General features: G+C 39.0%; 1 protein-coding gene across 1 annotated transcript in view; it reads left to right on the top strand.

Moving 5' to 3' along the window:
- LOC307132778 (P2X purinoceptor 4-like) overlaps positions 1–27,429 on the top strand; it is a gene marked incomplete at its 5' end in the record, with an annotated part of 88,415 nt that overhangs the window by 28,323 nt on the left and 32,663 nt on the right. Inside the window, 6 exons of the mRNA XM_079827328.1 lie at positions 23,587–23,734; positions 23,868–23,939; positions 24,077–24,149; positions 24,357–24,450; positions 24,695–24,775; positions 24,961–25,102. Coding sequence (XP_079683454.1) covers positions 23,587–23,734; positions 23,868–23,939; positions 24,077–24,149; positions 24,357–24,450; positions 24,695–24,775; positions 24,961–25,102 — 610 coding nt within the window. The remainder of the gene's footprint in view (positions 1–23,586; positions 23,735–23,867; positions 23,940–24,076; positions 24,150–24,356; positions 24,451–24,694; positions 24,776–24,960; positions 25,103–27,429) is intronic.

A 27,429-nucleotide genomic window follows, 5' to 3' on the forward strand; every position in this document is an offset into this window, starting at 1 on the left:
GTATATTTAATTGTGCTAAAATCACACTATTGCAAGTATACTTTAGGTTCACTTTAAATATCTCACATTTAAAGACTGATATTATACAGTGATCCCTTACTAATAGTGATATTACAGGGTTTTTTAAACATCTGCTAGGACACATTTCTGAATACTCATCACTTTTTCAAAACTCTTCACTCAGGGATCACATCAGCCTATGTGGCTAAACTGTGGATCATTTATTTGCTTTGGCACAAAATGCGTTCAATGACGACATCTTTCAATTTACATTCATTCTTTTCTCAATTAGATACAAACGCCAGCAAAACTTTATGAACTATAATGGCTAATTTGAAGGTTCACACTTTCTTTTTTAAACTGTTCAACTTATGTTCAAAATTTTAACACAAAAATGAATAACACAGAAATTTGAAACCCCTCTTTAAATGCTTGCTATGGATGCGAAAAATGCAGAAAACTGAACCTGATCAGATTTTTTTTTATGATGAAGGAAGGAAAGTTTCAGAGGCTGTGTGTAAACGTGCTTGATCTTTTTTTTAACGTGTGAAAATTTCGGTGTGCGAGGATATTTAGTCATTACCATCTATATAAAAGGGGAAAACTTAGGAACAATTTTATACTGTAATGTAAACATGGACCATGTAACATAAACAATAATGAATAAGCAGTAGAGAGTCAAACTTGAGTCAAACTGTTTTGTAAGGAAATTTTTATTTTTTATTTAAATTTAATATACACTGTATAATGATTTTGGAGGTCAAAACTCAGTTGTGTGTTGATTGTTGAGTTGAAAATCTTCGACTAAAGTGTCAATGTTAAAAGACATTCAGTTCACATAATTTAATTGAGACGGATGAAGATTTTCATGCAAGTCACCAAAAAATTTAGTTCTGACCTTCAAAATCTCTACAGTGTGTTTGTGATGGCAAGAAATGGCAAAGCAATCAAACAGGTGTCGTGTTTTACCATCCAACAGGGGACTTAAGTCAATTTAAGGAAATCATGTTCACTGTATAAAGTGTGACCTGCAATTGTTTCCTTAAAGAGTGATTTCTGCTTGATTTAAAACATAAAACACCAATACTTACCATAAAAATACACTATAATAAGATTTTGGAGGTCAAAACTCAGTTGTGTGTTGATTGCTGACTTGAAAATCATCAGTTGGTTAAATAACTAAAGTGTCAATGTTAAAAGTCATTCAGTTCACATAATTTAATTGAGACGGATAAACATTTTAATGCAAGTCACCATAAAATTGAGTTATCTCAATATATACAGTGAATATCTACAGTGTGTTTGAGATGAAGAAATGACAAATTAAACACACTGGTGTCGTGATTTACTATCTAACAGGGGACCGAGTCATTGTGTTTAACATAATCATTATTCAAAGATGATCTGCAATTAATACATTAGAGAAATATTTCTGCTTGATTTAACTCTTAAAACTCAGTTATTGCTATAAAAACTCTAAATCTCTACAGTGTGTTTATGATGGCAAGAAATGACAAATTAAACACACTGGTGTCGTGATTTACTATCTAACAGGGGACCGAGTCATTGTGTTTAACATAATCATTATTCAAAGAGGATCTGCAATTAATACATTAGAGAAATATTTCTGCTTGATTTAACTCTTAAAACTCAGTTATTGCTATAAAAACTCTAAATCTCTACAGTGTGTTTGAGATGAAGAAATGACAACGCAAACACACTGGTGTCGTGATTTACTATCTAACAGTGGACCGAGTCATTGTGTTTAACATAATCATTATTCAAAGAGGATCTGCAATTAATACATTAGAGAAATATTTCTGCTTGATTTAACTCTTAAAACTCAGTTATTGCTATAAAAACTCTAAATCTCCACAGTGTGTTTATGATGGCAAGAAATGACAAAGCAAACACACTGGTGTCGTGATTTACTATCTAACAGGGGACAGAGTCATTGTGTTTAACATAATCATTATTCAAAGATGATCTGCAATTAATACATTAGAGAACTATTTCTGCTTGATTTAACTCTTAAAACTCAGTTATTGCTATAAAAACTCTAAATCTCCACAGTGTGTTTGAGATGAAGAAATGACAACACAAACACACTGGTGTCGTGATTTACTATCTAACAGGGGACCGAGTCATTGTGTTTAACATAATCATTATTCAAAGATGATCTGCAATTAATACATTAGAGAAATATTTCTGCTTGATTTAACTCTTAAAACTCAGTTATTGCTATAAAAACTCTAAATCTCCACAGTGTGTTTGAGATGAAGAAATGACAACGCAAACACACTGGTGTCGTGATTTACTATCTCACAGGGGACCGAGTCATTGTGTTTAACATAATCATTATTCAAAGAGGATCTGCAATTAATACATTATAGAAATATTTCTGCTTGATTTAACTCTTAAAACTCAGTTATTGCTATAAAAACTCTAAATCTCTACAGTGTGTTTATGGCAAGAAATGACAACGCAAACACACTGGTGTCGTGATTTACTATCTCACAGGGGACCGAGTCATTGTGTTTAACATAATCATTATTCAAAGAGGATCTGCAATTAATACATTATAGAAATATTTCTGCTTGATTTAACTCTTAAAACTCAGTTATTGCTATAAAAACTCTAAATCTCTACAGTGTGTTTATGGCAAGAAATGACAACGCAAACACACTGGTGTCGTGATTTACTATCTAACAGGGGACAGAGTCATTGTGTTTAACATAATCATTATTCAAAGAGGATCTGCAATTAATACATTATAGAAATATTTCTGCTTGATTTAACTCTTAAAACTCAGTTATTGCTATAAAAACTCTAAATCTCTACAGTGTGTTTATGGCAAGAAATGACAACGCAAACACACTGGTGTCGTGATTTACTATCTAACAGGGGACCGAGTCATTGTGTTTAACATAATCATTATTCAAAGAGGATCTGCAATTAATACATTATAGAAATATTTCTCCTTGATTTAACTCTTAAAACTCAGTTATTGCTATAAAAACTCTAAATCTCTACAGTGTGTTTATGGCAAGAAATGACAACGCAAACACACTGGTGTCGTGATTTACTATCTAACAGGGGACCGAGTCATTGTGTTTAACATAATCATTATTCAAAGATGATCTGCAATTAATACATTAGAGAAATATTTCTGCTTGATTTAACTCTTAAAACTCAGTTATTGCTATAAAAACTCTAAATCTCCACAGTGTGTTTATGGCAAGAAATGACAACGCAAACACACTGGTGTCGTGATTTACTATCTAACAGGGGACCGAGTCATTGTGTTTAACATAATCATTATTCAAAGATGATCTGCAATTTATACATTATAGAAATATTTCTGCTTGATTTAACTCTTAAAACTCAGTTATTGCTATAAAAACTCTAAATCTCCACAGTGTGTTTATGATGGCAAGAAATGACAACGCAAACACACTGGTGTCGTGATTTACTATCTAACAGGGGACAGAGTCATTGTGTTTAACATAATCATTATTCAAAGATGATCTGCAATTAATACATTAGAGAAATATTTCTGCTTGATTTAACTCTTAAAACTCAGTTATTGCTATAAAAACTCTAAATATCTACAGTGTGTTTATGGCAAGAAATGAAAAATTAAACACACTGGTGTCGTGATTTACTATCTAACAGGGGACCGAGTCATTGTGTTTAACATAATCATTATTTACTATATAAAGTGATGACCTGTGATTATTACCTTAATGAACAATTTCTGCTTGTCCAGTCCTATATATATATATATATTTTATTGGTGCAAGAAATCAAATCTCACTCTAAAAATCTCAAAAACAAAGGACATTATTTGGGATTTTAGAGAGCAGAAACTATGTTTTATTCAAAAATAAGTCACACATTGAAATACCTTTACTGTAAAAAAAAATGTGGGTCTCCAATTGAAAATTTTCTGTAAATTGATGCACTTTAATTCAATTAAAATTCAAGAAATTCAATTTGGCCAACTAAAAAATTTAGATGTGATCGGTCACTAGAAAATTTTCAATTGGAGACCTGATTTTTTTTTACAGTGTTGGTGTTCTTGAAAATAAGCTTAAATGAGAGATGTGGACGGATCATATACTGTAAGTATGAAGACACAACAGAGAATGAATTTCTTAAAGATAACTCTTAATTTTAAGAATTTTTTTATTTCTTAAATTCTTTTCTGTAATGTCCACAACATGGCTTTTTCTCCGTTGTGTGCTCATTGTGTTCCCTGATGCCTGTGTGAACATTATATAATTATAATTATATATATATATATTAAATAATGAAGACAGACTTGACTGCCAGCTCTCTTCCCTTTCACACACACAGCTCCATTGCAGGCTATGGAGGTCCCCTGTTGGATAGGTAGACATCGGTCAGGTCCCCTCTTGGCATGTTTAAAAATAAAAAAATAAATGCTTATTTGAAGTTATATTATGAAAAAAGACCTTAAAACAAAATTTTGTATCTAAGTTTTGTTTCTTCAAAATGACTAGAAACACAGGTCCCCTCTTGGTCAGTGTGGAGTGATGGTCCCCTGTTGGTAATATAGACGTGTATGTGTGAACTTACGTCCCACAGAAAGTTTTCAAATGACTGCGTAAGTTATTTAATATAGAAATATGAATTGTACCTCACCTTCAGCATTATAATTATTTAACCCGCGCTGGAAAGAGAATGAGACGGTGTCGCTGCATGTCATGCCCTATGTTTTATGTGTCGTCAGCATGAGATCGGCCTTTTTGGAGACCGCCGATCAATCATCCCAAAGCGATTATTGCCAATCAATCGGAGCACCCCTAACTTGAACCCATGTACCGATCCGATACCATTTTCTTAAACAAGACCAGTTATTATGACCGCTAGCTTTGCCTAACTGCTGCACATTTCTTCTTCGCTGCTCAGAATGCATTGCAAACACAGGAAGTAGTGCTGTGTTGCCACAAACAACCACTGTTTAGGGCAGCGAAGAAGAAATGAAAATGCGTTAGCAGTTTGTCCGCTGACGCTGTTTAGGAGTATTTCTGTCTGAACACAGACACTGAAATATCTTCACGGCAACCCATCAAAATAAAAGTTTGGTTTAAACATGTTTAAATTGACAGAATATATTAGGCTACTGTTGTACAGTAGATTTAGCTACGTCTCTATGTAATAATACGTCTCTACTAATAATAATAATTATGCCTAGATGGTTGCTTATTTTTCACTTGTTTTGTTGTAAAGAGATTATTTTCTGATTAATATATTTTTTTTTATATTCCTACATTTATTTGTTGCACAGTTTTTTATACAGTTATATTGTACAACTAAAATACCTTTTTCAGTTTGCAGTGTTAGATTTGTGGCTGCAGTTGAAGTTCTTTTTCACTTAAGTGCATGCCAGATAATAAAAATACTGTAATAAGTTCACTGTATGTATTTGTTCATGTTTTATTAACGGATAAGTCTGAAACACACCATAAAATAATTATAGCAATTCATACAGGGCTAGTAGTAAATACAGATACACACCCAGGTATCGGATCAGTACTCGGTATCGAGGGAAAGGGAAAAAGGGTATCGGAATATCTCTAAAAAAATATCCATATTTAAGCTAACTTCCGGTGGTCAGCAGTAGCAAGTCGACTTGCGCTAAAAGAGTAACCCCTGACGCGATGTATTGGAGCATCTCAAGCTTTGACGCCTCTCGCGGATACGGCTGGGCAACGAACTCGAGCCCCTCTTCTCTTATATCAAAATCTTCCACCATTTCTCTTTAAAAATGATTGTTTTTGTTTTGTTTTGCTCTATCCTCTGCGGTTCTGCATTCATCAATATACGCATGCGTCAAGGCCAGGGTTACTCTTTTAGCGCAACTCGACTCGCAGAGCCGTGTGGAGCAGTTATATGATGGATAGATGCACTTTCTTTTATGGACTTCAAAAACAGAGCAACAGTCACTGCTATTACAGGGTTCCCACTCGTCCTGGAAAACCTTGAAAACCTGGAAAATTGATGACAAATTTTCCAGTCCTGGAAAACACATGGAAAATTAGAGAAAATGTAAAATGTCCTGGAAAATCTTGTTGTTGTCTGGGAAAATTCTTTAAAAAAAAGTTATTTCTTTAGCCGAGTATAAAGAGTTTATCGCTGGCCCAAACAATTAGCGCTAGTTGCAGAAAGCACATGTTCAGGAATGCTGAGTTTGATGCGTGTGAGTAGTATTTTCAATAATGATGTTTAGTCTTGTGTTGCCACTTGCAGCAGTTAGCTAATGCTATTAACTGCTCAAATGTATGCAGTGAATGTTAACTCGTAAGCTGCTACCTAATCACATAATTTTGATATATAGTCACATTTGTGTGTTATAAAGTCAGAATTGCAAGATATAGTCAGAATTGCAAGATATAAACTTGCAAGTCTTTTCTTCACAATTGACTTTTTTGCGCAGTTGCGAGTTTATGTCTTGCAATTCTGACATCTTTTCGCAGAATTGTGAGATCTAAACTGCGATTTCAAGTTATAAAGTCAAATTCTGAGGAAAAAATAATTTTTATATAACAAATATGTAAACTCGCAATTGCGAGAAAGTCAGAATAGCGAGATAAAAAGTCACAATTACCTTTTCGTTCTATTCTGTGGTGTAAACAAGCTTCCATAGTCATAATGTATGATTAAGAGCTCATATTGAAAAATGCTGGATTGTTAAGTAATGGCAATAAACTGTATGGCTTTTAAAGACTTAGAAAGCAATATTTGGCATGATCCTTGTCTTTTATTCCCGCCGTAGTAAAATTAAAAATGTCCTGGAAAAGTACTGGAAAATGGTTGCTGAAAAAGAGTGGGAACCCTGTATTATAAAGCTTGGATTAGCCAGAACTTTTTTAATATAACTCAGATTTTATTTGTCTAAAAGAAGAATGTCATACACACTTAGGATGACTTGAGGGTGAGTAAATCATGGGCTAATTTTCATTTTTGGGTGAATTTATTCCTTTAAGCTAGATGTGTTTATGCAGTAAGATGGTCACTGAATATGTTCTTATCTGTGGTGTCTCCTGGTTCAATGGAGAGAAACATGACAGTCTAAACCTCTTTGCTGGAAATTTTACACACTTTATTAAACTGCTAAATAAATGTGTTAAATTGATCATGTTTTTGTGTTTATTTGAATTGTCTTTTTTGTTAAAGGTTACTGATGGGTTAACAGATAAAAACATAACATTTACAGTATGTTTTTAAGTGTAAATTAAGAGCACATTGCTGGTTACTGAGTTGCATTACTTTTACACTGTAATTCTAAAGAAGCATACTGTAAAAAATTCTGCTGTGATTTTACAGTAAATTACTGGCTACTAATTGCATTACTTTCACAGTAAGGTACTGTATTTAATTTCACAATATACAGCTGTGATTTTACAGTAAATTACTGGCTACTAATTGCATTACTTTCACAGTAAGGTACTGTGTTTAATTTCACAATATACAGCTTACATTTCACAATTATTTACTGTAAAAATTATACAGGAAATTACTGTGAATTTCACAGTAAATTTCACAGTACTTTACTGTGAAAGTAATGCAATTAGTAGCCAGTAATTTACTGTAAAATCACAGCAGAATTTTTTACAGTGTAGTAAAGACATTAAAAGAGTCCATGTGACTCCAGTGGTTCAACCTTAATGTTATGAGCTCTCGGATTTCATCAAAAATATCTTAATTTGTGTTCTGAAGATGAATGAAGGTCTTATGGGTTTGGAATGACATGAGGGTGAGGAATTAATGACAGAATTTACATTTTTGGGTGAACTAACCCTTTAATTCTACATTGAAATTAACAGCCACTTGAGAACACTTAAAGGGTTAGTTAGAAATGATTTTAGACAATTAATTAACTGCTCAAATTGTGAACCTTTGAAGTGAGATTTCCGACGTCCAGTTTCCGATACTCCTTCAAAGACAATCCCTACTGTGGGACTGGGGTCATTGACACCCTTGCTGATGATGACGATCTTCAGCACTTGTGATGTGATGTCTTCTTTGATCTGGGGTCCGTTCTTCGTACCTCGCTTAATACATCTGAGATGATTTGACAGATCCCAGATCTTTTAATCGTGATAACTGATGTCTGGCTAATTTGGTTCTTCAAACGAATTTGCGGATTGGATGAAAATATCTGGATTAAATGATCTAAGATCACTGCGCGTTCTTGTGTTCCCTGAAGAGGGCAGATGCATCGAAACTCGAAACCACGATCAGCAATACAGCGATTGGCTGGCGTCAAGACAGCAACGTAATGTCATCATATAATTAAAAAAGGCACCTGGCAAAAAAACTTGACAAATTACACAGAAAAAACCCCACGAAATTCTGGACCTTTATAAGGAAACAGCTAAATGACAAAACCAACATAAAAGTTATAATACAATAGATAATTGATAAATGTTTTTTTTTTTTTAAACATGATTACCAATTATTTATATTCACAATTTTATACAATATTTGTACACCCTTTACAGTTTTATTTCAATGTTGTAATTTAATTTTTTATTCAATTTGAAGTAGGTTTGTAACATGACAGTATTAAAGTTTCTTAAGGGTCAAGATCAAATTCTCTGCATCTCTTGCGCTTCATCAAGCCACTCCCATAATATCCGAGCCACTCCCATAATATCCGTGATCACTTAAATTAATGCACGGCTCAGATTAACTGTATTTAAACACTACAGTATTTACTACAGTACTTTTACTATAATATACTATAGTATGTTTTCATGTGCGATTTAAATCTTTAAAAAATGTAAATTGTTACACAGGGGTGGACTGGGGCAAAAAAGTGGCCCTGGACTTTCTGGCATAAAACGGCCCATTACAAGCGGTCCGCAACACATCAAGTGAAGTCACCTTCATTTATATAGCGCATTTTACAACACAGATTGCTTCAAAGCAGCTTTACAGTGATAATAGGAAATTCATTCTGCTTTTGAAGAAAAGTTTTTCATCTCACCATAAACTCACCAGCTCATTATGCACAGAAAAATTTTAAACACCACTTACTAACATAAAAATATAGATGCTATTTTATTTATTGAAATTCTTATCATTAACAATAATGAATGACTGGCATACTTCTTTAGGTTATAATTGGTATTTCCTGGTTCACATGGCAATTAATAAAAAAAGATATATTTTTAAACATTTTGAAATCTTTTCCATACATTGTTCAATACCTACCATAAAATCAGTCCATATAAAGCAATGCTATGGTCTAGAAGACTTGTGTGTATGTAGTGCAGAATGTAGACTTATGGTGCCTTTGGTGATATCACTGAATTCATAGTGTGAAATATCCTAGTAAACCATTTGTCTTTGGTACCATCTAATAGTCATATATTGCTCAGTCAGTTGTTTGTTGTTTCTTCTCTTTTTTGTGTACATATTCACAACAGACCTAAGTAAATGTTTAGATTTTTTAAGTTTTAGATTTTGTAATTGTATGTTATCACTTGTTGCCAGAAGATAAAAACCTGGCATTTTGGGTGAGCCCATAACCTTCCATCTAGCACCACAGTAGAACCAGTGACATCTGCATTAGATACAACAAACCTGACAAACACTATGACATCCGGTTCATAATGTGTTATGTATTATTAATTATTTGGACATTTAAATCCTTTTCCTTTTATATCCACAGGCTGATGACAAATTAGATAATGGCCAGTTTCAATATGAATGTAATGCAACGTCTGTTCAACGTTGGACAGACGTTGCATTTTGGTTGAAAATGAAAATTGTGTTGACGCCAGAACCCAACGTCAGATTGACGTCAACATCCAACATTGGATGGACGTTGCATTTTGGTTGAAAATTAAAATCCGGTTGACTTCAGAACCCAACATCAGATTGACGTCAACATCCAACGTTAGACGGACGTTGCATTTTGGTTGAAGATGAAAATCGGGTTGACGTCAGAACCCTTACGAACCCTAACCCTGACGTTGTGTTCTGACGTCAACCTGATTTTCATTTTCAACCAAAATGCAACGTCTGTCTGATGTTGGGGTCCATGCCTGCTGAGTAAAGTACCAAACATAGATTTATTTGTTGAATATATATTAAAAAAATGTTTTACAATTACAACCCCACCCCAGCAAACAAGAAGTTGTTGTCAGAACGTTTTGTTAACATTCCCTTTAAGTTATGAAAATGTTATTTGGGAATGTTTTGTACACGTTGAAAACGTCCAGTTTATTTTTATGTATTAAGAAAAAATTTTGTGGGGTCTCTGCAAACGTTACAGGAACATTCCATTCAAGCATCTTGAAAACGTTATAAAAACGTTATTTCTGAATGTTTTTTAAAGATTCAAAATGTCCAGATTTTTCATGTATGAATGTGTTTTTCTAGGTTTATGTAAACGTTAAACATTCATTTCTGTCATCTTGAGAATTCTAGGAAAAACGTTTAAACGTCCTCCAAACATTGCCCTGGGGCCCGTTCTTCGTACCTCGCTAACTCAGTTAGCCGGATTTGATTGTTGACGATTTGGCATGATCTTGGATTGTTTGGTTCTTCGACGCTCATCCTGGACTTGCTGTCATAGCAACATGTCCGTTAGCTTAAACCTGCTCATGAGCAGGCTTATTTCATGTAAACAGGATTAGATTGCATCTTGAGGTGATACTTAAAATCTGTCCCAGCCACTGCTACTTTATTACAAGAGTTCTTTACTGAACCAGGGGCAATACTAATCATTTTAAATAATAATAATATACAAATTTTTAAATTGTATATGTATATGAGAATGAATATAATATTATAATGTTGTGTATAATACTATAGACACAGCCACTTGATTGAGCGATTTATTTGTGATGGAATAATTACTTTATAATTTTATTGGAGGTTTGCACACATGTTGTACAGTTCATCTGAGCCGTGCATTAATTTAAGTGATGACGGATATTATGGGATGGCTTCATGCAGCGCAGGAGATGCAGAGAATTTGATCTTGACCCTTGAAAACTTTAATACTGTCACGTTACAAATCTGCTTCAAATTGAATTAAAAATTGAATTACAACATTGAAATAAAAATGTAAAGGGTGTACAAATACTGTATAAAATCGTGAATAATTGGTAATCATGTAACAAAAAAACATTTATCATTGATCTATTATAACTTTTATGTTGGTTTGGTCGTTTAGCCATTTCCTTATAAAGCTCCAGATATTCGTGGTTTTTTTTTTGTGTAATTTGCCAAGTTTTTTGCCAGGTGGCTTTTTTAATTATATAATAATAATAATAATAATAATAAGTTTAATTTATATAGCGCCTTTCCCAAGCTCAAGGACGCTTCACAATAACAGTAAGTAACAAGCAGTTTACACATAGACGGACGTCGTGGACATTTGCCCAGTCCAAGTAATGAGCGATTGCAGTTGCAAATCGCACTACATATGCAATACAACATGAAAAACAAAGGCAACAAACATTAATTACAGACAGCATGGTGGGCAGTTTGAGTAAAGATGCAACAGATTATTGGTAGTCAGTTAACATTGTGATTGTGTTATGTCAAGTTAACATATTCATGACTGATAATACTGATTAAACAAATGTGTTTTAAGTTTACTTTTAAAATCATTTAACGTGGTTGTTGTCCTGAGAGCCAGGGGGAGAGAGTTCCATAGCTTAGGGGCTGTAACAAAGAAAGACCTGCCACCCATAGATGATAGGCGAAATCTCCGCTCACAGAGGAGTTCACAGCCAGAAGATCGGAGAGTTCGAGGGGGAATATAAGGAGAAAGTAATTCAGAGAGATAGGCTGGAGCAAGACCATTGAGTGACTTAAAAGTAAGCAGAAGAATTTTGTAAGTGATACGGGATAACACGGGTAGCCAGTGCAGTTTGAACAGAATTGGAGTATATGATGTCATTACGTTGCTGTCTTGACGCCAGCCAATCGCTGTATTGCTGATCATGGTTTCTAGTATCGATGCATCTGCCCTCTTCAGGGAAAACAAGAACGCACAGTGATCTTAGATCATTAAATCCAGATATTTAAATCCAATCCGCAAATTCGTTTGAAGAACCAAATTAGCCAGACATCAGTTATCACGATTAAAAGATCTGGGATCTGTCAAATCATCTCAGATGTATTAAGCGAGGTACGAAGAACGGGCCCCTGGGAATTTTTTTTATAAACAAATATCAATTCAAACAATAACATTATAAAATATTACCTCTTATATCTGTCAACAACAAAATCTGTAAGACACTACACAAACATTTTTCATATTTTAATATATTTTCAAATGTTATTTGTCAACCTTTTGCCAAGGATAAGTGCACTGAAACATACAGTACATCTAAATGAAAACAATATCATAACGGATATCTTATTTTGCTTTCACATTTTATATACTCAAACATTCCACAAACTGAAACATTCCAAATCGTATTACAAGATACTTTGTGTGTAACAACTAATTAAATGTGTTGTGTGTCCTCTTTTCCAGAAGTCTCTGCTTGGGGCTGAAGTGACACCCTAAATTTTGGCATCTATAGAAACAAAACATAGCATTAGTATATTATTTGCATTGTTTTCTTTATTATTTTTTTACAAACTACAAAAAATACTAAAGCCTTACCTTATCTCTGTGTGGTGCAAACTTCAGTGTTCCTGATATGAAAGTCCTCCAGCACCTTGGTGTGTGTTCGACGACAGGCTTCTTAAAATTCAGTAAAGATACACAAAACCCAAACGTGTTACTGTTACTTCCAATAATTAAGACTAAGCAATACAGTATGTACAATACACTGTTAATTTGCACAATACCTCATTTAAAGTCTTTGGACTAGCTTGCTCTGAAATATTCTGTATCTTTGACTCAGTGCTTTGTTGGAATCTTTTTGCTCTTTTCCAGCATTTGTTATTGGCCTGATTTTTTTCTTTGCATAATTGTATTTGTACATATATTTAAGTTGCTTTATTAAAAAAGAAACTGGGGTCCAAAAATATAAGCTATGAGGCAAAAAAAGGATCATACCCTGTTCATGTCAAACTCCATTTGGATCTATTTGAGAAACTGTTGAAAAATCACTGTGTGTGTGTGTGTGAGAGAGAGAGAGAGAGAGAGAGAGAGAGAGAGAGAGAGAGAGAGTACTGACATACAGCTGATTAATTTTCTAATTAAACTTGCAACAAACAGTAACAGAAATGTATACCAATTAAAATTAAAATAACTTTAATAATTATTTAATGATTATTATTATATAATAATTAATTAAAGGTCCCATGGCATGGCATTTTTCTATTATTTTATAATGTTTCCTGAGGTGTACTTATATTGTTAGTATGATTTTTACATCATAAAATGTCATAATTTAGAAATAAAAGGCATTTTTTCTATACTGCTGTTTACCCTGTGGCTGAAGGCCCTGTTACAAGAGGCGTGTCTGCTGTGAGACTTCAGTAAAAACGCCCACTGTTGTGATTGGCTGACATCTTTGCATTTTTGATATGAGCGGAGGGGGCGTGGTTTAACGAGGTCTACGAGGCACGAGCAGCTGCCAGAGAGACGGATGGACCTGAGTTCACTTCACATCGGTTCTGTCAGTCTCAGTTCAGTGAACTGTTTTAGTTACAGCATATACTTCAGGTTATTAGTCTATTTCTAGTCGGAGGGGCTGTCACTCATGTCAGAAAGTTAGTAACTTTAGAAAATTATGGATCAGCGCTGACTGGAGACGCGAACCGTTTAGAACGATTCAGTCCGATTTGGTGAACTGATTCGGTTCACTAAAAAGAACCGGTTCAAAAGAAAGATCGTTCGCGAACCGGACATCACTAATGTACCAGAGACTGAGCTCAGCGATTGCTAACAAAGTTATTTATAGTAACTACTGAGTTATGAGAGCGCTGTCAGTCAGCGCGAGTTTATTGTGTTTGTATCTGAGAGTTCTGAATAAACACGAGTCCCAGTCACGCCAAGTCCGTCTTCATCATTATTACCAACTTTGTAACACATGCAATGAACCATTACAGCTGTCGAGATGAACGAGTTATGAGTAAGTGTTGATAATACCATTATTTTTTAGATATGTTCCTATCATATGGAAAGCGTCAGTGACGCGCATTGAGTACACAGCGCAAACAAAGACACAACAGCAGTAATCGAATGTAATCCAGTTTATTGTGGGGATAGCTGGCTAGCCTAGCCGGATACCCTCACGCTTACCCCCCTTCTGCTTAATCTCGCGCCGCGTTTGGTGCCTCTGCTGTGGGCCAGATGCAGTACTGGGGGTCGGGGATGTTGGAGGCCGACCGGTCAGTGCAGCCCGAGCCTCGGCGTGTGTAAGGTTTATCTCTAAAGATGTTACTCTGCTGATGTTGAGCAGAAACGACTGTATGCACATTGTAGAACAGATAGACACGACGAGGACGTACAAAAACACTGACTCACAAGATAGAAAACACGAAAACACCGTTCTGTCGGGAGAGAGAGAAGCCGCTGCGTGTGCACGAATAATAAATAATTAGCTACACATAAGAAATCACTGATCACAGATCAGAAGGAACTGAAAAAAGACTTCTGTTTTCATTTGTACATCCAAACACTGAGAAACTGCCAGCGTTCACTCGTTCACAAGCGATGATCTCTCAACCGCTTGCATGGGCGTGCCAGATTCTCTGGGTGGAGGAAAGGGAGGTGACCGTTCCTGCTTGGACGTCAAACCAGGAGACTTCAGGATTGGCTCGTCTGGCCTGTCATTTTCTCAAAGGCAGAGAAAGACAGCCAGAACTCGGTTTTACACCGATCAACATTTCTATCCACTTGGGGACAATATTCAGGCTAGGGGAACTCATATTAATGTTGAAAAACCTCATAAAATGAAAATTTCATGCCATGGGACCTTTAAATAACCTGATTTTATTAAAATGAGTGATGAAATTTACAGACAAATAAATGTTTGTAAGACATGGCCTTTGTATTTCAAAAGAACAAACAAGGAAAAAATATAGTTGAAAAATTTTTACAAACAGAATGGAACTTTGATGGCATTAAATTCACAGGTTTCCCCAACAGGGGAAAAACGGCTAATGTTAATTAATAAGTATTTTACGTTAAAAATGTATGTTACGAAACATGTAAGAGTCACTAATTCATAAAATATAAAGCGACAAAGCCCATCTGCACTCAAATAGGAGTTCAATTTAACACAGGCCAACCATTTAAAAATAAATCCCACTTCACAACAAGTAGCCTATGTCTCCCCCAGAAATGACGGCAGGAGTAGGCCTACTACCCAGTCAAATTTTGCATATATAACAAAACAACTACAAAAACCCTAACGTCTAATCGACTCACCTTTTAGAAGGTCTGCCATCTGGCCTCAGAAGTCGACATATATAAACGTGAACTGCAGACTTTGGATACCATTGGTTTGAAAATGGCGCTGCACGGAGCTCATACACCGAGGTCAGAACGTGGAAGACGGCTTGTTTGATTTGAAGTGCACAGCCTGTGCACAGCACAGACCAATCGATGTATGACTGTGAGATCAATGCACTTGCGCTACTTTGGCCATGGTAGTCTAGTGGTTAGCGAACAGACATGCGTATTCTGCCGACCCGTGTTCAAGAGTTAAACTAAAGAGGTTAGAAAAAATAAAAGCTGCAGCCATAATTAAAGAAAGATCAGTAAAATTGTTAATTTTATAATATAATCATTTCTGTTCCCATTACTTCTAAAATGATGGCATTCCAAGAAGGTTATGAGAACGTTTTCACTCAACATTATGAGAACATCAGTCAAGCACAAATAACATGATAAAGATGTTGCAAGAACGTTTTCTTTCAACATTATGAGAACATCAATCAAGTAAAAATAACATGATAGACGTTGCAAGAACGTTTTTATGAGAATTTTCACTCAACATTATGAGAACATCAGTCAAGCACAAATAACATCGTAAAGACGTTGCAAGAAAGGCCATCCGGCCTGCAGCCCCCCCCCCCCCCCCCTCCTGGAGAGGAAGTCAGCCACAGCCATCTGAGCACCCGGCCTGTGGACCACCTTGAATTTAAAAGGCTGTAAAGCTAGATACCAACGGGTGATCTGGGCGTTGGTATCCTTCATGTGGTGGAGCCACTGCAAGGGGCGTGGTCTGAACAGAGGGTGAACTCCCGCCCCAGGAGGTAGTAGGGGAGGGTGAGAACGGCCCACCTGATAGCCAAGCACTCCTTTTCTATGGTGCTGTACATCGTCTCTCTCTTAGAGAGCTTGCGACTGATGTACAGCACCGGCTGCTCCTCACCCTCCACCTCCTGGGACAGGACTGCGCCCAGCCCCCTGTCCGAGGCGTCTGTCTGTAGGGAAAAAGGGAGAGAGAAATTAGGAGCCTGTAAGAGCGGCCCACCACACAGAGCAGCCTTTATCTGGGTAAAAGCCTGCTGGCACCACTCCGTCCATTGAACTGTATCTGGTACCTCCTTTTTAGTTAGATCAGTCAGCGGGCTAGCGAGGTCCGAATAATTAGGTACAAACCTTCTATAATATCCGGCTAGCCCCAGGAACTGTCTAACCTCCTTTTTGGTCTTAGGCCGTGGGCAGGTTGCAATGGCTGCGGTCTTGTCAATTTGGGGACGCACCTGTCCATGACCCAAGTGGAAGCCCAGATATCTTACAACCCCAAATCAGAAAAAGTTGGGACAGTATGTAAAACGCAAATAAAAAAAAAGAAGTGATTTCTAAATTTACTTTGACTTGTATTTCATTGCAGACAATATGAACACAAAATATTTCATGTTTTGTCTGGTCAACTTCATGTTATTTGTAAATATGCATCCTTTCCTGTCATTCAGATCTGCAACACATTTCAAAAAAAGTTGGGACAGGAGCAATTTAGGGCTAGTAATGAGGTAAAATGGTTAAATAATGATGTGATTTGAAACAGGTGATGTCAACAGGTGATTGTAATTATGATTTGGTACAAAAGCAGCATCCAAGAAAGGTCTAATCCTTTAGGAGCAAAGATGGGCAGAGGATCGCCAGTTTGCCAACAAATACGTGATAAAATTATTGAAATGTTTAAAAACAATGTTCCTCAAAGAAAGATAGGAAGAGATTTGGATATTTCACATTCAACAGTGCATAACATAATTAAAAGATTCAAGGAATCTGGAGGAATTTCAGTGCTTAAAGGACAAGGGCGCAAGCCTGAGCTGAACAACCGTGATCTCCGATCCCTCAGACGGCACATCTATAAGCGATATCACCACATGGGCTTAGGACTACTTTGGCAAACCTTTGTCAAGTACCACAATACGTAGTTACATCCACAAATGCCGGTTAAAACTGTACTGTGCCAAAAGGAAGCCCTATGTTAACAGTGTCCAGAAGCGCCGCCGACTTCTCTGGGCTCGGAGGCATCTGGGATGGACCATCACACAGTGGAAACATGTACTGTGGTCAGATGAATCAGTATTTCAGGTATTTTTTGGGAGGAATGGACGCCGTGTGCTCCGGACCAAAGAAGAAAAGGATCATCCAGACTGTTACCAGCAACAAGTCCAAAAGCCAGGGTCTGTCATGGTATGGGGTTGTGTCAGTGCCCTTGGCAAAGGTAACTTGCACTTCTGTGAAGGCACCATTAATGCTGAAAAGGACATAGAGATTTTGGAGCATAATATGCTGCCTTCAAGAAGACATCTTTTCCAGGGACGTCCATGCATATTTCAACAAGACAATGCAAAACCACATTCTGCACGCATTACAAAGTCCTGGCTGCGGAGGAAGAGGATACGGGTACTTGACTGGCCTGCCTGCAGTCCCGATAGAGAATGTGTGGCGCATTTTGAAGCGCAAAATGCGTCAACGAAGACCCCGTACTGTTGCCCACCTTAAGACTTGTTTGCAGGAAGAATGGGACAAAACTACACCTGAAACACTTCATCACTTGGTGTCTTCAGTCCCTAAACGTCTTGTAAGTGTTGTGAAAAGGAATGGCAACATTTTAAAGTGGTAAATGCTTTACTGTCCCAACATTTTTTTAAATGTGTAGCAGGTCTGAATTACAGGAAAGGATGCATATTTACAAATGACATGAAGTTGACCAGACAAAACATGAAATATTTTGTGTTCATATTGTCTGCAATGAAATACAAGTCAAAGTAAACTTAGAAATCACTTCTTTTTTTTATTATTTGCGTTTTCCATACTGTCCCAACTTTTTCTGATTTGGGGTTGTACTTCCACCCGCCCAACTGCACACTTCTTTGGGTTGGCCGTGAGCCCCACCCTTCTCAGCAACTTCAGGACAGCGTGCAGGTGCTGCATATGCCGCTGCCAGTCCGCACTGTAGATGATAATATCATCCAAGTACGCAGCAGCATATGCAGCATGCGGCCGGAGAATCCTGTCCATCAGACACTGGAAGGTCGCGGGAGCCCCGAACAAGCCGAAAGGAAGGGTGACAAATTGGTGTAATCCAAACGGCGTGGTGAAAGCGGCCTTTTCTTTGGACATTGGTGACAAGGGCATCTGCCAATATCCCTTGGTCAAGTCCAGCGTCGAATAAAAGTGAGCGGTCCCTAGCCGATCAAGCAATTCGTCCACCCTTGGCATTGGGTACGTATCAAATTTCGACACCGCGTTCACTTTTCTATAGTCCACGCAGAACCGAAACGAGCCGTCAGGTTTTGGGACCAAAACTATCGGGCTCGCCCAATCGCTGCTGGACTCTTCTATTACGCCCATATCCAGCATAGCCTCTAATTCCGCCTGAACGACTTTCTTCTTGTGTTCAGGTAAACGGTACGGCCGGCTGCGAACCACCACGCCCGGCTCTGTCTCAACATGGTGTTGAATGAGGTCAATGCGACTAGGGAGGGGCGAGAACACGTCAGCAAACTCTGCTTGTAATGTTTTAACGTCAGTGAGCTGCGACAGCGAGAGATGATCCCCCCCGGGGCCAGAGCGAGTGATTGAGGCTTTTGAACCGCCTCTGGCCCGAGATCATCTTCTCCGCTCACCACCGTCGCAAGCAACACTGACTCCGCCTCCGACCATTTCTTTAAAAGGTTGAGGTGGTATATTTGACGTGCTCCGTCCCTATCTGAGCGCACTACCTCATAGTTGAGATCCCCGACTCGTCGTGTGACCACAAAGGGTCCTTGCCACTTTGCGAGTAATTTAGAACTGTAAGTAGGGAGTAATACAAGCACCTTCTCTCCCGGTGCAAATTAACGAAGCCTTGCCCCTCTGTTGTACAGCTGTCGTTGTCTGTCCTGAGCCTGTAACAAATTCTCCATTGATAGCCGCCCCAAAGTGTGGAGTTTTGTTCTCAGGTCCAGGACACACTGAATTTCATTTTTACTCACGGAAGGTCCGTCCTCCCAAGCCTCCCTAAGGACATCCAGCACCCCCCGAGGCTGGCGCCCATAGAGAAGCTCGAAGGGGGAAAACCCCGTGGAGGCTTGCGGGACCTCGCAAACAGCAAACAACAGAGGTTCCAGCCACTTATCCCAATTTTTGGCGTCCTCGTGAACGAACTTACGAATCATGGATTTCAATGTGCGATTAAATCGTTCCACCAAACCATCTGTTTGTGGGTGATAGACGCTGGTGCTAATCGATTTAATGCCCAACAACTCGTAAAGTTTGCGAATCGTTCGTGACATGAACGCCGTGCCTTGATCGGTGAGAATCTCTTTCGGGATTCCCACCCGGGAGATTAAGGAAAACAGAGCGCTCGCAACACTTTTCGCCGAAATAGTGCGGAGCGGGACTGCTTCCGGGTATCGCGTTGCATAGTCCACCAAAACCAATGCAAAGCGATGCCAGCGTGCTGACCGTTCTAATGGCCCGATGAGGTCCATACCAATTCTCTCGAAGGGGACCTGCACAAGCGGGATTGGGCACAATGGTGCTTTTGGGGTGGCCGGTGGATTCACCAACTGACATTCACGACAAGACGCAAACCACTTGCGTACATTCTCTTGAATGCCCGGCCAAAAGAACCGGGCCATTAGACAGTTAAGCGTGGCCGTTTGTCCTAAATGCCCGGCCATCTGATTGGAATGAGGTTCTTTTAGGTTCTAACAACTGGGTTGTATTCTGCTTTGTCTGGGCGTCTTGGGTTACCCAATACAACCTATCTTTTAAAATACAAAAATACGGAAAATGCGGCTGGTCAGGGTGGAGGAGGTGGCTGTCGATGGAATGGACCTGCGTGAACGCATTTTTAAGCGAGTCGTCCTGGGATTGTTCCAGGGGAAAATCATCGCGATCTGTGAGAACAGGCATCTCAAGACCGGTCTGTTCCCCCGGACTCTTTCCGGTTTACATGCTTACCCCAAGAAGCACCCGCACACAAATGTCCCAACAATTCATTAAACGCTGTCCAATTGGTCCCTAAAATTAGCGGATGCCGGAGGTGCGGATTAACTGCCACCTCCACACTATGCTTTTGACCCCTAAATAGAATATCCACGGGCAGCAACGGATATTTCACCACTTCCCCGTGCACACACCTCACTGTCACCGTGCGGCCGGTACCCAATGCCTTAGGGTGAATCAGGCTTTGGTGGATAGAGGTCTGGTTACAACCCGAATCGACCAAGGCCTGATACGTACCTCCCTTGATACTCACAGGAATTAGGTACAATCCAGCTTGATCGGGGGCGGCTTGTGGAGCGTCGGGGACCCGGACCAGTGTCCCGACCTCCATGACGGGACAGCGGTCGATGAAATGCCCCGGATCCCCGCAGCGCCAGCAAGCCGGCCCAGACTTCCCCGCCGCCCTAGTGGCTGGAAGTAGATCCGGCGATTGCCGTGGAGAGAGCGCTGAGACAGAGGGGGAGGCATAGGGATCCGAGACGGTCGCCCCTCCCCTCTGGAGCGGGCGGGGTGGTGCTACCGGATCACTGGGGCCGCCCGTCCTCCACCTTGGGGCTGGTCTGGGCGGCAACAGCCCACGCGACCTGGGAAGGGGAACAGGCTTGGGGAGAGAAGGGGAAGAAACAGAAGGGGGAAGAGAGAGAGAGAGAGAGACGCGGATGGTAAGGGCTCGCCGACCCCGTGGCACGCCACCGTGTGGTCCTCCGCCAACTGGATGGCCTGGGTTAGCGAGGTCGGGCGGTGGCACTGGACCCACTGCGCGGTCTTCTGGGGAAGCCACGCGATGAACTGCTCCAGCACCACACGGTCGATGATTCCCTCGACGTCGCCTACGTCGGCCATCAGCCACTTGCGGCACGAGTCCCGGAGCTGGTGCGCGAAGGTAAAGGGTCGGCCGGATTCGCCGAGGGTCAGGGTCCGGAACCGCTGCCGCTGTTGCTCTGCTCTGCTTGGCTACCTGCGCTTCCCCTGACAACAGCGGCAGGAGCCGCATTGGCCAGTCCGACCGGGGCCACCCCCGGGACTCGGCGGACCTCTCGAAGAGGTCGATGAATGCCTCCGGATCATCCTCTTCCCTTCTTCACCTTCTTCCCGGGCTTCGGCACCACTGTAGTAAACGTTGTTTTTACGGGAAGAAGGAGGCGGGAACCGGCGAACATTCAACAAGTTTTAATCAAAAATAAAGACAAAATAAATATGGCGGCGGCAGCCCCTCGCGGCCGACTGCCGCCTACACACTAACACAAATAAACACAACGTGAAAATAAAGGCTGCAGCCCCTCACGGACGACTGCAGCGGATAACAAAACTAAAATAAAACATAACACAAACTCCAGGCCTGGTCCTCTCTCGTCCCTCACTGTCGTCGCTCCTCCTTTATAGTCCCTCACTCCTCCGCGAGGGCCGAGATCGCTGCGGCGCGCAGCTGGCGCTCATCCTCCCTGATGAGCGCCGCCTCGTCCCGCCCTCACGGTCCCTCGGCCTCGCTGTTCGCCACATAGCCCATCTTCGAGAGGTGGATTGTGGCGGCCGAGTCGGTGGTAGACGGGGGGGTGGCCGGAATCTCCCGGGCCATCCAACTCCGGAACAGCTCGCGGTCTTCATGCTGGGCGCGAATGAGGGCCTCAAAACGTTTGTCCTGTTCGGCCCTCACGGCCAGCAGATCTTCGTGGGTCTGTTGGTGAAGAACGACGAGCGATTGAACCAGGTCCGCAAGCGGCGTCTTTGGCGGGGTCTGCATGGCAGCGGCACTCTTCTCCCTTCCCGGGTTTCGGCACCAGTGTGATGTATGTTCGTGTAGATGTGGGAAGGAAGAAGACGGGGTCGGCGTAACTGGGACTGCACTTTATTTGATCTCACGATCCTCAAAACTTTCAAGCGCTCAGCGCGTTCAAACTCATAAACTTTTCACTCAAACATGTAACGTTGCAATTCAAACGCAATATCTTTCAGAAGTCTCCCAGTCAGTGTCTGCAGTCCCAGTTCTGAACTCTCTCTCCCCTCTCTCTCCAAACAGCGGCTTTTACGGTCTCTCCACGCCAATTACTGGAATGAGACACAGGTGTTAGTGATCTGCACTTGACCTACTTACTCACTGCTCGTCTCCGCAGTTCCTCGCTCCCGCTACAGACTTCGCAGAACCACGCCCCCTCCGCCACAAAGACATTGCAAGAACGTTGTAGTGAGAACGTTTTCACGCAACATTATGAGAACATCAGTCAAGCACAAATAACATGATAAAGACGTTGCAAGAACGTTGTTGTGGGAATGTTTTCGCTCAAAATTATGAGAACATCAGTCAAGTACAAATAACATGATAAAGACGTTGCAAGAACGTTGTTATGAGAACGTTTTCACTCAACATGAGAATATCAGTCAAGTACAAATAACATGATAAAGACGTTGCAAGAACGTTGTTATAAGAACATTTTCACTCAACATTATGAGAACATCAGTCAAGCACAAATAACATGATAAAGACGTTGCAAGAACGTTGTTATGAGAACGTTTTCGCACAAAATTATGAGAACCTCAGTCAAGCACAAATAACATCGTAAAGACGTTGCAAGAACGTTGTGAGAACGTTTTCGCTCAACATTATGAGAACATCAGTCAAGCACAAATAACATTATAAAGACGTTGCAAGAACTTTGTTATGAGAACGTTTTCACTCAACATTATGAGAACATCAGTCAAGCACAAATAACATCGTAAAGATGTTGCAAGAACGTTGTTGTAAGAACGTTTTCGCTCAACATTATGAGAACATCAGTCAAGCACAAATAACATGATAAAGACGTTGCAAGAACGTTGTTATGAGAATGTTTTCACTCAACATTATGAGAACATCAGTCAGGCACAAATAACATTATAAGAACGTTCCAACGATGTTGTTCTAAGAATGTTTCCTCTCAACGTTACGAGAATGTATTTGAACTATGAAAACATTATAAGAATGTTCCTGAAACTTTATTTTAGGAATGTTTTTTTTTTCTAACATTTACATAACTTTTACATAACGTTAGTGAAAGTTATGGAAACGTTCCTCCCTGTTAGCTGGGACAGAGTCACTTGTGTAGTGTATGTCATTTACACGTCTTATGATGTCCTGACAAAAATTTGATTCTTCATTTGGAGTCCAAAGTCAATCTTATATCTTTACTTTGCAGCTTCATGATGTTATGGAATAAAGAATATCAAGAGTATGATCTAGTAGTCAGTTCTGTCACCACAAAGGTCAAGGGAGTCACAAAGATATCTATACCAGACTCTGGAGAAGTTGTGTGGGATGTGGTGGACTACAGTGGACCCTCTCCGGTAACACTACCATCATTTATTATAATTTTTCATACAACAAAAAATAAGGTAGTTCTTATGCATATTTTGGCTTGAATTCCAATTATACTTAAGGACAAGGTAATAAAATATTGTTCTTGTTTTATTTTGGTAGGGCAAAAACTCATTTTTTGTTGGGACGAATGTCATAGTCACAAAGAACCAAAAACAGGGTAATTGCCCGGAGGTAAGTGGAGTTATTTCTCAAGTCTTGAAGATTTATTTCCATTGTGGCCCATTATATTTAGTGATGATTCACTCTCCACTGTCCTTTTATAAGCCAAATACAATCCATTCAACAGATGTTCGTATGTTCTACTTCAGGTTCCATCACATGAAAAGCTGTGTCAAACAGACAAAGACTGCGAGAAAGGGTTTTCTGACCAATATAGCCATGGTAATGGAGATGTAATTTGTGTCCTGCATGGCTCCAGATTTGTTATGCAGCTTTAGAGGAAACATTTCAATGCCAGACCAATCAATCAATCATTTGTTTGAATATTTGAATAATACTACCCAAGCTGTATTTTTTTCCAATGAAAGCCTAAACCATTGTCTGAAGCCTTTCCATAATCTGAGGTCTGTTCCTTTGTTTGCCTCTAAGGTATTCAAACAGGTGCCTGTGTGAAGATGGACATACTAAGGAAAACATGTGAAGTTACAACTTGGTGCCCCATTGAGAACAAGAAGAATCCCAGGTGCTGTAATGTGCAATGCTACTTTATAGAAAAACTTACTGGGAAGCAAATCTATTTGGCGATAGAGAAATGCTGCTACACGAGTAAAACAGTTGACACTGCTGTTCAGACTTACCAGTGCTGCCATAGAGACCTTTGAGGAACCTGTTTGTGGAACATGAACTTCTATTTGCCATTGTTACATAAACTGAGATTCTGTATACGGATGTTTTCTTATGTCAGGCTTTGATTTCTGTTTCCACAGACCTGCTCTTTTAGCATCTGCAGAAAATTTCACTGTGATGATCAAGAATAACGTCAGATTTCCAGCCTTTGACTACATAAGGTATAAGTTGTAAGGCAGCAAATACTATGGCATTTATAGCACAAAATGTTGGTGCATTAACATTCTTTAAGCATATGTGAACTGTTAGCAGTATATGAAGTAAATGCTAGCCAGAAGGAAGCCCACTGTAATATTCATTATCCAAAAACTGATAATATAGGCATCCATTTATCTATTTGTCTTAGAAGAAACATCCTCCCTGAAATGAAGGACACTGAGCTTAAAGGTTGCATCTATAACCAGTACAAAAATCCGTACTGCCCCATTTTCCGTTTGGGAGACATTGTGAGTGAGGCCAAGGAGAACTTTTCAGAGATGGCAGTGGAGGTAAAAGTCTCTTATGTTAAAAAAAGCCTGCATCTATCTGATCAAAACAGTAAAACAGCAATATTGTGAAATATTTGTACAATTTAAAATAACTATTTGCTATTTTAATGTATTTTAAAATATAATTTATTAAATGGCAAAGCTGTCATTACTCCACTTCAGTGACACATGCAGTGTTATTGTAGTTTTTGTTAATTATTATTATTATTTTTTTATTAAATGTCTATATAGATTTTCTTGCTAGTTTTACTTTATTTAGTTTGAGTTATAGTTGAGTTATTTTAGTACTTTGAGGTAAGTAGAGGAAAGTAAAGGAAAATAAAAATGTTGCTTTGGCAAAGCTGAAATAAAGCAATAACGGATATGGTAAAGTACGTTTTTTTAGTTAATGTTAGTTTTAGTTAGCGATAATAACCCTGGTCACATGAACCTTCAGAAATAATTCTAATACGCTGATTTGGCGTTTAAGAAACATTTAATATATTATATTATTATCAATTATCAAAATAGTTGTGCTGCTTAATATTTTTAGTGGAAACTGTGATACAATTTTTCAGGATTTTCTGATGAATAAAAAGTACAAAAGAACAGCGTTTATTTAAATAGAAATCTTAAAAGTCTTTACTGTCAATTTTGATCAATTTAATGCATCCTTATTGATTAAAAGTATTAATACAATTTTTAAAAATTCAAGTTCATTCTTATAATGAATTATAGCCCTATTTATACCTTTTTATATATTATAGTATTACCATTCTAGAAATAAATGTATAAAGATATTTACAAGTTAACAACTTAAAATGTATAATGAGCACATCTTCAAGATTTCTTAACATTTGCTTTAGGAAAATTGCATCCTAGGGGGGCAGTATGAAGATGCATGTTGACTAAATTCAAGCATTAAGGAGAAAACAGTGTCTTCACTTTTATCTTTTTACACATTCATTTCCCACATATAATTGAATAAGGAAAGGAAAAACAAAAGAATAAAAAAGCATGTTGACTATTTGAACATAAATTTTGCTCTCCTTTCTTTCCGGCCAGCAAATTTCTCAATGACTCTCTGATTAAAGTCAGTCATCATAAAGTCAGTAGTGTCATGACGTTTGCATTGTTCAGTTAGATATTTTTTTAGGTCTCTTACCCCCGTTGTTGTCCACAAAACTTCAGTACCGACACTTAGAAATAAAAGACAGGGAAAGCAATAAAGGGCATTGCTAACAACACATCCAGCCAGCCACCTAACTTACGTTTCTCATAACAAGCGCAGGTGAAGCTCCGACTGCAGCTGCGTCCAGTCACTGGCCTGCTGCTGGATCTGTAAATCGTGTTGGTCCGGATCGGGATCCTTTATAAATTTTTTTCTTCCAACGAATGCCTTGTGAAAGAATTTGGTTTAACTGCTGCCATCTCTACGAAAGTGATTATCCTTATAAGGTTTTGGCAGAGTCGGAGTGACTGTGTCGCTCGCGCACTTTCGCTTTAGTGGCCAAGAGTGTAAAGTTGAATGACAGGTGACGAGAACCAATCAGAGTGGATAAAATAACACGCATCCATTTCTGATTCGCCAGGGACGCAACGAACTGCGTCCGGAGGAGGATCTTTAAGAACCAATTAGAGACCAGCTTCAGGTCACATGCTGCCCGTATATTTTTAGACTCAGATAGACATCCATTTGACCAGCATCCCTCACGCATGAAACTGCATGAAACATATTGAAGAACATATAAAATAGTTAACCCATCAAAGCCAGTTTTTATTAAATGCTGAGGCTCTTACTAACAGCCAGCACATCGTATGAGTAAACTATTTTATTTTTATTTCACTTTTATATAATTTTTGTATACATGTATATTTCTGGAATTTTGATGAGGGCGGCGCCCCAGCGCCCTCTATTGACCAGCCGCCACTGATATATATATATATATATATATATATATATATATATATATATATATATATATATATATATATATATATATATATATATATATATATATATATATATATATATATATATATATATATATATATATATATATATATATAGTGTTTCCCACACATAGACTAATTCGTGGCGGTGCGCCACAGAATCAACACCAGCCGGCTCATATTGCGTGTCGTTATTCATTTAGGCCGTGTTAAACTGTTTTATTGAAAACACGCGTTATTTCCTTTCCCTGCACTTTCTCTCTCTCTCTCTCTCTCTCTCTCTCTCTCTCTCTCTCTCTCTCTCTCTCTCTCTCTCTCTCTCTCTCTCTCTCTCTCTCTCTCTCTCTCTCTCTGTGTGTGTGTGCGTGTGCGCATGTGCGGTCACTCAGGGGTGC

This window comes from Gobio gobio (assembly GCF_949357685.1).
Source record: "Gobio gobio genome assembly, chromosome: 10".
NCBI lineage: Eukaryota > Metazoa > Chordata > Actinopteri > Cypriniformes > Gobionidae > Gobio > Gobio gobio.